Below are 14,224 nucleotides of genomic sequence, written 5' to 3' on the forward strand. Positions count from 1 at the left end.
CACCAGCCTGAAAATGGTGAGTGAGACCTCGCCGAAACGTTGCCAAGACAATTATATAATAAGTGCAACATTGGCAGATAAATAAATAATGTGGTCTCTGTATGTGTATGTATAGTAGCATTCATAAAGTTTATTTCCCCAGTCCTGATCTTATAATCTTTCCCTGTATCACCTCCTGCATAGGAAATGGTGAAGTTTTTTCCTCTGAGCTATTCTCAAGCCAAACTCTGCCTTTAACACCAAGCCTTAGCACGCATGTTCTGTGAAATCTCTATTATATAATGTAGTCCTATGGACATATGGCAATCTAATAATTAAGCCTTGACTACAGAAAGCCATCTCAGAACAGTGGCAGAAACTGAATATTGTTATTTTTACTCAGAGCCAAGTTTATTCCAACAATTGGATATATATAAAAGTATCTGGGCTATTTCAGACTTCTCCCTCCCCCCCCCTTTTTAAGGGACACACATTTTTTCCACACTAACATTTCTATCATGCTGAATGCAAGCTGTCATTCTTTATCTTATAACCAGGCTGCATACCAGAAGGGAAGGAGAGGGATTTATTTAGAATATCTACTAGTTGGGAAGTAGAAATTAGGTCATTTGTGCTTAAATTTGAATCCAACAATTTCCACTCTTACCCTTGTCACAATTTACCAGGTTTATTTTTGTGAGGAAAGCAAAAGAGGGATATAATAGGAAGAAAGCCAAAATGTGGAGACATTTTTCTTCATTTGGTCAAGGCAGAAGGTGACCAGGAAATAACATTTTCCATCGTCCTGTTCTGTTCAGAACAATCTGTGTTACTTAACTGTTCCTTTCTGCCTGATATTCCTTTGTGTTACGTAGACTACTCAGAATCCATGTAGCTTCTAGACTTAGAGAATTGGAATTTAGATTGTGGTGATTTTGTTATTTTTCAATACCACTCTTCCCCTGTTTTCTTATAGCAATGAAAAAGCTGTTGCCTTCTTGAGGTCATTAGAGTTGCTTGTGCTTTTGTGATCATTTGAATATGAAATAGCTGAGCTGATGATTAATAGATGGAGCAGTCAAAAAGAAGTATAAAGAAAGAATTTCAATCAGAACCACCTGCATTTTTTCGTGCTGAATAAATGTGCATAGTTTAAATGTTGATAAATATGTTAATCTTAATGTTTACAACAGAGACATATTCATATCTCTGTTGTAAACACTTAAGCTTCTTAACTCACTTGATGCCTTATGAGCTTTTTAACCCACGTGTCCTTTGGATGTGTCACTTTATATGTATGTATGTGTGTATGTGTGTGTGTATGTGTGTGTACATACATAACACACACACACACACACATTCCAATGGTAAAGGGCAAGAGCCAGAAGGGAGAGAGTGTTCCTGTCTGGGTTTTGCAAATTGATTTAAAGTCCTTTGATTGTTTCTAAGAAACAAAGATGGGTTTTGAGAACTGGAACAATCTACCCATTCTTCATTACTATTTCATACTTATACTTTGCCCTCTGTGATTAGTGTTGTATTCTAGGTGGAAGGTTTCTCTTAGTGACCATTGGGCAGACCACCATATGATACTTAATGTACATGGCTGCTATCTTGTTAATCATATTAACATTAATAACCTTATTTGTGGCTTTTCCAACAGAAATATTTTACTGCTTTACAAAAGAGTTTTAAATTTGTTCAGGATTTGTCTGAATTCTGCAGCTAACTACTTTTTACTACAATTGTTAACTGGGTGTAAGTGTGTAGAATTTATAGAAAACTTGTAAATGTGACTTCCTTCATCTCTGCTTTCTGTTTCTAATGAATTGATGAGAAGATGCATAAATTGTGTTCTGAATTACAACATTCTGTGGATCCTCTCAGGTACCCTATATTACTCTGGAAGATTTGATGATGGTAGACTGGAACTTTTTTATTCCAAATACTATGTAGCTTGTAGAGAAGGGATCCTGTTTCACTGGAATGGACTGAACGAGCCAAACTGCAATTGGCTAATTAAGAATCTTTTAATGTTACAAAATAACCTCAGTATTTTTGTTTTAAAATTATTGCCTTTCAAACTTTGACTGTTTAAGTCTTTAAGATAAATAACTAAAAGTTTTAAGACTCCAAGGGATTGGAGAATTCTGGATTTTTCTGTCATCATATTAACTTTCTATTTTTCTTACAGGACTGAGTCGGTAGCTGAAAAAATGCTGACCAACTGGTTCACATTCCTTCTGTATAAGTTCCTAAAGGTAAGAATGTTACATTGTGTGAACCACACTAAGAGTGCCTGGGAGAAGGACTGAGATGCTCATTTGACAGAATCTTTTATCTGTTGGAGGCTGACAGTATATTTGGCTAAAATATTCTGCTGTGAATCAAGAATTCAGCCCTCGGATTTCTGAGGGCTGGTACTACACTAAGTCCAATTGAGATTTCATTTTCTGCAAAAAAGAATAACAACATTGAGCTGTTTTCCATCCTTGCTAAAACCTTTTGTTATAAAACCTAATGCTATAAATGTTTAAAATGTTCAATATATTTTAAAATCCCTTTCACTTGGTGCAATGCGAAGGTTATGCTTTGATTAAAAAAAATCCATTTTCCCCACTGTTTTTAATCTTCATTATGAATTGGTTGGTGCAAAGGTGTGGATTGTTTTGAATCCATCTGAGGCATTGATGGATATGTTGGATTAAATACACATGGAAAAGAGAACTACTGAGAATTTATTTAGGTAAAATACATCATTAATTCAAGAAAAAAGGGACCCTCTCAGTCCCCACAAAACAAAAGGAAACAGAGTTATTTCTAAGCAGTTTTCATTATTGTTTGTCGCCTTTTGACAGAAAATTTGTCAAACTGAAACAATTATTTGCATCATTAAAGAAGCACTCTGAGAACTAGAAGCACTTCATTAAAGAAGCACTCTGAGAACAAGACTAGAAACTATCTTGACTCGCTTCCTCCCAACCAAACTATTTACACTTTACTATCTCTTGTTCCTCTGGAATGTGCCCTTTCTCTTCTGGGAATCCAGACTACATTCCACCACACCAACCTCTCAAGAAACTGTGGAACCAGAGTTATAATAATAATGTGTAGGATTCTTATGGTAGTATTGTGGTCCCACTGACGGGTGTTTTTTCTTTTGATAATCACTTAGCATGTCATTATTCTGTGCTGTAATATTTACCATTGGTTCAGTTTTCTCTAGGAAAATCAGTAGGCATGAATAAAATTCTGATTCTCTCAGCACAGAGAATGTTTTTAATATTGCCTGAAGTATAGCTTTGAAATGCTGTATCACAGATGAACTTAAAACTATAGTTTTGGAGCACATGGTGTGTTAAGGAATTTTGAGGAACAGAAGGAATCTTGCATTAATGGCAGCTAAGATCTATAAATCAAAAGTGATGCTTACATAATAGGGTTTTGCCAGAGTTTTACCCAGTGAGTTGCTATGGCACAGAGTAGACCTGCTTTTTGAAGAATACCATCCCTTGTTAAAATAAAGGAAGCTTGGCTGCTTTCCAGAACAAGTAGAAAGCTATGCAGATGGCAAGCAATCACAATTGGGAGGAACTTAATACCATTGGTCACAGGCATTCCACTCCTTGTTTCTAGGGACATCCTGTATCCTTGAAAATTTCTATGTTGCTGTAGAATGTATAATAATTTGCAAAAGAATAAGAACAACAGACTTTTGCATCTCTTTAAACACATAGTGGCTCAATGGCTAAGACGCTGAGTTTCTCGATCAGAAAAGTTGGCAATTCGGCAGTTCAAATCCCTAGCACCACGTAACAGAGTGAGCTCCTGTTACTTGTCCCAGATTGAACCTAGCAGTTCAAAGCATGTAAAAATGCAAGTAGAAAAATAGGAACCACCTTTGGTGGGAAAGTAACAATGTTCCATGCACCTTCGGCATTTAGTCATGCCAGCCACATGACCACAGAGATGTGTTCTGACAGCGCTGGCTCTTCGGCTTTGAAACAGAGATGAGCACTGCCCCCTAGAGTCAGGAATGACTAGCACGCATGTCTGAGGGGAACCTTTACCTTTACCTTAAAGATCTTTTCTGATATTGTTGTTTTAAATTATACAAATATAACTACACAATTTATTTTATTCTGGCTGTGTTTTTTACACAGTATACTATTTGGCCGGAACCAAGTGAGGGACTGACTTGTTTGATCCATGGTGGTGAAGTCATGGAACATAAGTATATGCACAAATGATTAATGAAAACTTAGCAAAAAACCAGAAACTTGTTTATAGTACATTGGTAGTACAACTACAGCAAATTCTCAGTTATATATACTATCTGAAGCTGATGATAAGTTTTACTTCTCCTGTCAAGGAGAAATTGTTTAGCTAGTAGTTTTGTCACAAGTGTGCTGTTACCATACTTTGTATATTAAATGTAGAAACCATAAATACAATCATGACTTACAATTTATTGCATACTGTGCTTCAGCATAGGATTCAAACAAAGGAGAATGAAATATAGTGCAGTCTGAAAAATATGCCTCAAATTGTTTATGGGATGTTCTAATAGCTGCTCTGGTGTTGTTTTTTAAGAATAAAGAGTACATCCCTACTTCTTTCAAATTTATCCTGATCCACCAAACTCCTGAAATAGGTAAAATGTATTTCCAAGTTGTGAATTTCTCACAGATTTCCCCTGATTGCAGTTGTCAAGTTCCAAAATTCAGCTCACCACCACGGGGCTATCAGTCATGTTGCTGCTACTTGGTTTTATTTTCCTGGGAGCTATAGTAAACCAGACAGTTAAAAGAAAGAACAAAAATCAGATTGGTCAAAAATGGGCCATATTTTCCTAATCCATCACCCGTTGTCATCTTTACACCCTATATAACTGAGGATTTTCAGTAGAAAAGAGTAATGTTGCAAACAACAGCTCTCATAAACTAATGTCTGGAGAAAAGATCCATGCAATAACAGTGGGGGCATTTATAGGGACATAATAAAAGTGTGTTACATGTCTTGTGGTATAAAAAAAGAGGAAAAAGTAAGAGTGATTTCCCAAGTCTTGGGAACATATGCCTCAGCTAAAATGTTAGGCAAATGTCCCTTGCCAACCAGGTTTCTGATGTATTAAGAAAGAAAAGATCCATCTTCTTTCCTTTCTCTCGCTCTTTTTCCTCCCCTCTGAGAGGTTTTAATGGGCGAATATTGCAAATATTTGTCAAATAAGAAGGCACTGTTAAGATATTTAGAAAAGGCTTTGCAAGCAAGCAGGGTGTCAGCGGGTTTTGTTTTATAATCTCTTAGCCCAAACTTGTGCAGGCCAATCAAGCAAGTAAAAATATCTATATTTTCACATATACAGCAGATTTTTGTGAAAACGTGTCACTGGGGTGGGGATGTTGACAGGGCTCTGATATTCAGGGGGACAACATATCTTTGAACCCACAATTGACTGACGATCAGAACAGCAGTGCCAAGGATGGCTTTCTCAGAAGCTCTCTGACTTTTCATACAGGATGCCACAGGGCAAATTTGTATTTATAGTCTTGCTGGCTGTTCTGTCATCAAATTAGAGGAAAGTATTCCCAAAGGTATAACTGTGTGGGTCACGTGGGATTATATATTCCCTTGTGACCACTATATAATAACACACCCAGGCCTGTGAAAGAGAGAAAAGCTAGCTTGCCAAAATAATACATTGATTCAATCCCACTGAGAGATGAGAACAACATACTTCTTCTTCGCTCCCCCATTTCCCATTTAGCCGTCTGCTGCAGAAAAGGTGGGAATAGCCAGTTTCAAGAAATCGGCAAGCCTTGGGACTGGTGGTTTTGTTGAGGCCTCAAGTGCCATTTATCAGCATCCTAATGAGCCATCCTAGGGAAACAGATAAAGAGGAGCATTGAAAAATGCACAATATTAGGTGCCTGATGAGCTAAATCTCATCAATAAGACACTGTGTGAGCATTAGCTATACTGCCTCAGGCCTCTGCATATACACAGGCATTCACATGCCAAGCTCATACATCCCACTGAGTCCTATAGTTTCAGTTCATTCTTCCTTTCTCCAACGTGGTGCTTTCCACCTATATTGGATTACAACTCACCGATTTCCTAGTGAATGTAACTATTGATTATGCTACTGAAGGACACTAGGTCAGCAGGTAGCTGTTCCATGAAAAAAAAAATACACTTAACTGTATTTGGGGTATGAATCATCAGCATTGTGTAGACACCATTATAAGCACAATAGCAAGCTGTCCATAGGATTTTTCCTCATTTTATTTTTGTCTTTGGTTCTTTTTCTAGATGAGGTGAGCTTGAAACCACAAACTCATTTTATAAATTTCATCCTATATTGGCTGTAGGAGCATTCCTAATCATTTGACATAATGGAATTTTTAGATCTGTGTCCTTAGAAGATTGAGCAGCAATTTTTTTTCATGACCCCAGGGGAAAGTGCTGTATACCTGAATGCAGAGTCGAGCAGTGGTGTCTGTGACATGTATTGGACGCTATCTCCCTCTTCAGTTATGAAGTGTTATTTCTAATGTTGCTGATCAGCACTTAATCCCTGCTGCTAAGAAAAGAGAGAAAGGTTTGAGGTTGTTATAAAACATAGCTGCTTGCCTAAAGATACCAGGGTATATTTCCCCCTTTTTAACAAAATGATGGTGGTGGATGCGTATGTGAAGAAGAAAGTGGGATTCAGAGTTCTAAGAACCCTGAAGCAGAATTTAGAATTTAAATGGAGGTAAACTCAGTGAATGGGACACGGTGGCTCAGTGGCTAAGACACTGAGCTTGTCGATCAGAAACGTAAGCAGTTCAGTGGTTCGAATCCCTAGTGCCCCCTAACGGAGTGAGCTCCCGTTACTTGTCCCAGCTTCTGCCAACCTAGCAGTTTGAAAGCATGTAAAAAAAAAAACCAAGTAGAAAAATAGGAACCACCTTTGGTGAGTAACAGCATTTCATGTGCCTTTGGCATTTAGTCATGCCGGCCTCATGACCATGGAGACATCTTCAGATAGAGCTGGTTCTTCGGCTTTGAAATGGAGATGGGTACTGCCCCCTAGAGCGAGGAACGACTAACACATATGTGCGAGGGGAACCTTTACCTTTTACTTTAAACTCAGTGAATTGTGCTTTAGTAGGTTCCCTTTGGTTTGGTTTATGTTCCTATCATAGCAGCATATTGTGCTCTGAATGGATTAATTTATTTATTATTTTAGTTTGCTTGTGAAATATACCTAGTTTTTCAAACAGGCTGCCTGTGGTTAAGCTGTGCCCAAAATGATTATAAAAACCAGTATCTAAAATGATCTAATTGGTACTCTGGAAACTATAGCAGCCTCTGAAGCTACTGACAGTTCTGCGTAGTTGAACTTAAGACATTAATCTTTGGAAGAGAAAGCCAGGACCAGTTTTGCCATTCATGAACAGAACTTAAATGCCTCCAGGGAAGTCTGATATGGACAGGGTTAGTGAGGTATGCAATACATTCTGGTAACCATCCTGTTTAGTCTGTATATCTTTCATTAGAACAGACAAAGCAATTCTGTTTTTTGATGTTGGAAAATTAATCAAAAAAGCCGAATGCCAAAATGGGTTATCTGGAGTCATTGTGTGGTAACTATCCATGAATAACAAAGACCTGGTTAATATATTATTTGGCATAAAGCTGAATTGATGAAAGCCAATCACATTGGCTTTCTAGGTAGATGCAATGGCCTGGTTTTATGTGGCTTGATCCCTGTTATTTTGAAACGCCACTCTGCTTTTTAGTAAGCCTATGTCAAGTACTGCCACCTCCCACTGAAAACAAATATCAAATCCACTAATTTACTTTTTTTTTAAAAAGGTTCTTCCACTGTTGCTTGATGGAGGTAGATATCCAAGTATGGCTGAGAGTCAGAAAGCCCAAGATCAGTTAGCAAATATAAAGTAATTAATAGGTTAATCCCAAGATTTAAGAACTTGCAGAAGTCTTCCTTTTATTGTCCATTGCACGATACATAATATCTCTCAAGCCTCTCTAGAATAAGAATGGCAAATGGGTTAGTCCTCAGAGGTCTTTCGAACAAGCAATCCACTGCTCTTATGAGCACTTTAAACAGCCCTGATGAAAAGGCAGGCACAAGCAGCCCCAAAGCAATGCATGGCTTGTCAGCTGACTGCAAGTGTTAGAAAGCGATATGCCAGGCAAACACAATAGACAAACGAGATGTGACCAAGGAGCCATCTTCAATTTATCTTCCGCCTAGACTTGCATTTTTGCGGTTTGCAGAGACCTTTTGCGAGCAATCAAAAACTGCCTGGGAAGAAACTTTATATTTTTGGCTTCACCTGAAAGAGGAGAGAAGGACTAAAACGGGAGCATTTTTCTAGGATGGATCATAATTGCCATGTATGCCTGTTAACGGATGGTCATCATTTGGCTTGTGCGTTACAAGGAGACAAGACAGTTATTAATAAACAGTGCAGCACCCACATTTTTCCCCCCAAGCAGACTTAATGAAGCCAAGTTTGCAAATGAAACATAATTTCAAAGACAGGCGTGTTGTCGGAAGGTCTAGGGATGATGTATGCCTGTTCCTGCTCGTTAGCAGCTGTCTCTTTAATTACTGCAGATGCTAACGAGATGCTAACAGCATATGGTGACAGAGAGAGCTGGCTCACTTTGCACCAAAGTAGAATTTGTTGTGCTGGTGGCCACGGGAATAAGAGGATACTCCATAGAGGTAATGTAGAATATTGCCCCAGGGTTCCTAACACCTCATAATTTGGAGCTGTTCAAGGTCCTGAAATATTTTGGGTATTAAGAATGTAGCAGTATTATAGATCAGATCTATAATCATCTGTAAATGTTGGAGACCATGTCTCCCTTCCCAGATGGCAATTCTTGGAGTAGTACCCTTCCTCCTTTGAATAATGTCTCTCTTAGCCTAATCATTTTAAACTCTTCATTGCTACTCCTTTCTCTCATAAACAATCCAGCCCCTTGTCAAATATCTTTATTGCATAATACCGCACCCTTCAAAGTTTCTAATTTTCCCCCCTTTCATCTAAGCGCTGTGTCCTAGTACATCTCCCTTAACTGAAATCTGAGTACTTTATTTTTTCTTACACTTCTAAAAAAGCAGGACATAGATAAGGTTGCCTCTTTCACAGTAGAGTAAATTGTGTTGCTTTTATCAGTGCAGGGAAGCTGACTCGTTGATTATGTATTTGCTTTTTTATATAATAAGAACAGCAGAGGACACCTAGAGAAATGAACTAGGAACTATAGAGGAAACAACAGGAAGCATTTATTTCAAACCATCAGATTATTGTCTAGTTGATCTCATTACTATCAAATACGGAATCTAGCAGCACGACTAAAAACATTTTTAAGGAATAAAAGAAATTTACAGAAGTTAATTGAAATACAGATTAATGTAGGATATTGGGAGTGGGGAAATTCACAATTGAGTTGAGAAATTTGGAGAAGATATTGGAGCTACAAGTTTGTTTCTGAACTTCTAGCAATAAAATATTTAAGAAACAAACTAGAGCTAAATCTGCATACCTTAATTATTTTACCTAGAGATTGCAACCAAATGTGAAAAAAATAAGAGAATGATTTGATGGCATCTGTTCTTTTCTTAAGGAGCAAGTTCTGACTGATGTGCCAATTGGCTTAGAATACATTGGGCTATTGCCGTTGCCCTAGCAAAATTCTTATTTCCTATGCATAGCTTATGCATTGCTTAAAATATGTGTGGTATACTACCTACACCAATACAAAAAAAATTCAGTGGTTGTTCAATCAATCTTACCTCTTTCATTTTTTTAAAGCCTATATAGCCTCTTCAAAAAGCTCAGAAGCGAGGCTCTTAACGTGCTTTCAAAACCAAGCCAGGTTTGGGCTGCCGTCTTTAAAGCTCTAGAAATAATAGAATCTGTGCCAGAAATGATGCTTCCTAGATTCTCTGAGGATTTTAGTTATAAAGCTGCCATAGAAAATATAGCCTTCAAATAATTGTGTATTGCTCTTCACTTAAATCTCTTGTTAAATCAAATTTTCTGAAAGGGTCTTCATTTGAACTTAAAATATTGAATCTTTATCTTGGTTTGCCATTATTAAGTTACAATCCGTGGAGCTCAATGACCTTCAGTGAAATTCTTGAAACTGTTGTTTACATGCCATTTTGTAAAGAGAGGGAGGGAGAGGGAGAGGGAAGGGAGAGAGAGCATGTGTGAGAGAGAGTCGGGAATTGCATATTGCAAATAGTGTAAGTTTTTTTCTTTTTAAAAGTTTAAGACTGAATAAGCAGCTACTATTTTGGATGAGGGATTAATCTTACCAAAGCAAATAGAGCTACTTTTGGAGACACAATAGAGTATTGAATTAATAACTAATAAAATCCTGACCATGCCCATTCCCGGTCATTTCTGTGTACATACTTTTTATCCTGCAGCAAGCATCCTGTAAAATAATCATTTAATTGAACCATGAAATAATGTCTAATAAAATCAGCCTTTGATGCAGAGTCTTCTAAAAGACCAGAATAGCAACTACGGTATTTCTCGTACATACCTATGCAAGTTATTTTGGAAATGAAGCATTAATGTTATATTGACTGTCCTTCTTTCTCTTTATGCTTTCTTCAGGAGTGTGCAGGTGAACCTCTGTTCATGTTGTATTGTGCCATCAAACAACAGATGGAGAAGGGGCCTATAGATGCAATCACTGGAGAAGCCCGCTATTCCCTGAGTGAAGACAAGCTCATCCGGCAACAAATTGACTACAAAATGTTGGTTAGTAATAGTGGGAATTTAACTAGCATGGAGTCTTAGTCCTTTGAGTTAGCCCTTCTGATAATACTTTGCTGGGGGGGGGGTAAGAGAAGGATCTCTAATTAACATGGTAGTTGTTCCTTCATCAAGACCAATAATAAGAGAAGGAGGTAATATAGAATGGGAGGTGAGAATACTCTCTGTTTTTTATTGGTATTGATAGAGTATTCCAGTGCTTCTTAAACTTTTTTCTCTTAGGATCTCTTCCCACTTTTAAAAATTATGGAGGACCCCAAAAGAGCTTTTCTTTTCAATGGATTATATCCAATGGATTATATTTATTGACACATACTATACTATATTTACTAGCAATAGCAGTTAGACTTATATACTGCTTCATAGGGCTTTCAGCCCTCTCTAAGCAGTTTACAGAGTCAGCATATTGCCCCCAACAACAATCCGGGTCCTCATTTTACCCACCTCGGAAGGATGGAAAGCTGAGTCAACCCTGAGCCGGTGAGATTTGAACAGCCGAACTGCAGAACTGCAGTCAGCTGAAGTAGCCTGCAGTGCTGCATTTAATCACTGCGCCACCTCGGCTCTTACAGTATATTTAAAATTAATTTTATATTTAAAATTAAATTTGGCATGTTTGCTGCTGCTAACATTGTGGGGTTTGATGGTATTTTAATGTTAAATAATTTTCGGCTTCTTTAGATATTGAATTATAACATCTGCAATTGTAACATTGCAGTTGTGTGTGTGTGTGTGTGTGTGTGTAGCATAGTGGCTCAGCAGTTAAGACATGAAGCTTGTCGGCTGGAAAGCCAGCAGCCCAGGTTTGAGACCCAAGTGCCACACAATGGGGTGAACTCCTGTCCTCACCCCAGCTCTTGCCAACCTAGCAGTTTGAAAGCATGAAAATGCGAGTAGATAAATAGGTATCACTATGGTGGGAAACGTAACAGCACTCTGTAATGTCATGCTGGCCACACAACTGCAGAAACATCTTCAAACAGCTCTGGCTCAATGGCTTTAAAATTAAGGTGAGCACCACTCCCATAGTCTGCAACACTAGCGAAGTAAAATTCATAGGAATCTATCTATCTCTTGATCTACCTACCTACCTACCTGAATATGGATATGGCTGCATAGATCCATATCTATATTTATATTGATATATATTTTATTTAAATTAAATTTGCATTTGCATGTTCTCTGTAGATGCTATACGGTAAATAAATAATTTTCAGCAAAGATTGGCAAATATGTTTGATTTCTCAGATCCCTCAGAGATGCTTGCAGAACTTTAAGAAACATTGGATTAGTCCCTGGTACTAAAGTTAAAATCTGAAACCTTAGAAGAAGAAGAAAATGGCATTAAAATATAGACACACAGCATCCTTTAAAGCCCCAGTGGGCTATAAACAAGAGTTCTTTTCTAATATTAATATTAATTCTCTTCCTAAATCAAAGGGTGGGGATAACCTCTTCCTTTGTGCCACATGTAAGAAACATAGTAACTATTTTCTTCTCCAGGAATATGAACCATGACAAATAGAGATGCTAGATTTAAATAGCATCTGCATCATTCGTGGCTTGATATAGCAGTATAGATATCTGCCTTTTACTAAGTCAAGTCATTGGCCTGTACATTCTAGGATAGTTGACTCATTACTTCAGGCTTTTAGATTGGAGATTCTCCTATTCAGAGATGCTTAAAGTTGGACTTTGAACCTTCTGCTGCAACCAGATAATCTATGTCAGCTATGATTTTCCCTATTATTTTCAAATGAGAACATTCTGCAACAAGCTTCTCCCTCAGATTTCCTTCCTAATTAGAGTGGAGCGATGCGTTTCAAGACAGCTTAATGACAGCCCTTCCTGTCATCCATTTCATCTGAGGAAAGCTGTAATGTTATGCAGAGCATTCCTCTACACAAATGCATTTATATTTATTTTATTTTTGAAATTTGCACAATGCCCTACAAAACCAAGTTTTAATATTGCAAAAAAAAATGTTTAAAACTAAAAGCATTCATTAAAAAAGAAAGAATGTAGTTAAGCTTTTATTCATTCTTCCCTTTTATACAGACACTAAACTGTGTGAACCCTGAAAATGAAAACGCTCCTGAAATTCCAGTCAAGGTCCTAAATTGTGATACCATCACACAAGTGAAGGAAAAGCTGTTGGATGCTGTGTACAAAGGAGTACCATATTCCCAAAGACCCAAAGCAGGAGACATGGACTTGGGTGAGAAATAGTTTCTTGTGTGGTTAGGATAAACAGTGGATTAGTATTATAATCATGACATAAGGGCTATAAAACGCCAAAATAAAAGATGCTTCAAAATAATTCTTTTTACTTCATTAAAGGAGCTGCATGCTTTTCCAGGCTCATGTGGCTGCTTCAGAAGCTACTCTTTATCATTGCCACTTGTATGTATAAATGTAGCCATTTTACTTTCTTTTTCCCACAGTTCATTTCACACATGACCTTCTATACTTATTGATAGATACCACCCTGTATGTTCTAAGGCCACATTTTAAAACTATCCAACTTGATGCTAATTTCAAACTAATGACTCGGGAATAGGCACAGGCTGAAAAGAGACATGGTTGGTTATTTAGTTATTTAGTTATTGGCAGCTCAATTGATAGGATTTTGATAAATGGATCTGCTTTATATGAGGAAGAATAGGCAAGTATGCAAGAGCTACAAATTGGTATGGTTCTCTAGAAGATCATTTGTTTATTTATTTTTCCATCCACCCAATTTCCAGGCTGCCCAAAAATTACTCTGTGTATTTTACAGAGTTAAAAATTGAAAAAGCATTTTTTATATAAAAATTGGTCAGAGTAAATTAAATAAACCCTATCTGGAGGGCCCCTATGCCAAGCTCTGAAGAACGAGTCATGTTTTGGGCACTTGAAGGCAAGTAGAATTGGGTGTGGGGGTCAAGCAAATTGTTCAAAGGATGCTGTTCCAGAAGGCACATGCTGTAGCAGAGAAGATTTACTTCCCAAACTACTAAATTGTCTCCAAGAAGAACCTTCTGGAAAAGGTTCATTATTCAGAAGAAAATGGAACGTTCTGGAATTCTCTGGAAAGGTCTCTTCCCATTTGGCACATCCCTAGTATTTTCTTAGCAAACTATAAATAGAATTAGATTCTCTAAGAATTAAGGATCAAAATATGCATAATAGTGACAATATCATAAAACATGTTAATGATAATTCACCTATAAGAAATAGATTTTTGTGTGTGATTCAATCATCAGAATACAAACGAAGATGAGGATGGTGATGATGATATCCCTTCAGTCAAGCCCTTAGCAGAAATAATTGGAATAGAACAATAGTAATTTAAAATGGCTAATATATGGAAACTAGACCCAATATATAGCAGAATTTGCAGGAAGATTAACCAAACTTGGTAAACCTGTTTGGTGCCTTGACTGTAA

At 37.4% G+C, this 14,224-nt stretch overlaps 1 protein-coding gene across 3 annotated transcripts in view; it reads left to right on the forward strand.

The window, feature by feature from the left end:
* Positions 1–14,224, forward strand: part of PLXNA1 (plexin A1) — a 385,871-nt gene that overhangs the window by 351,094 nt on the left and 20,553 nt on the right. For all 3 annotated transcript variants that reach the window (XM_032209248.1, XM_032209249.1, XM_032209250.1), the window contains exons 23-25: positions 2,174–2,240; positions 10,635–10,781; positions 12,855–13,014. In XM_032209248.1, the coding sequence (XP_032065139.1) occupies positions 2,174–2,240; positions 10,635–10,781; positions 12,855–13,014 (374 nt within the window). The remainder of the gene's footprint in view (positions 1–2,173; positions 2,241–10,634; positions 10,782–12,854; positions 13,015–14,224) is intronic.

Source organism: Thamnophis elegans, chromosome 2 (assembly GCF_009769535.1).
Source record: "Thamnophis elegans isolate rThaEle1 chromosome 2, rThaEle1.pri, whole genome shotgun sequence".
NCBI classification, from domain to species: Eukaryota; Metazoa; Chordata; class Lepidosauria; order Squamata; family Colubridae; genus Thamnophis; species Thamnophis elegans.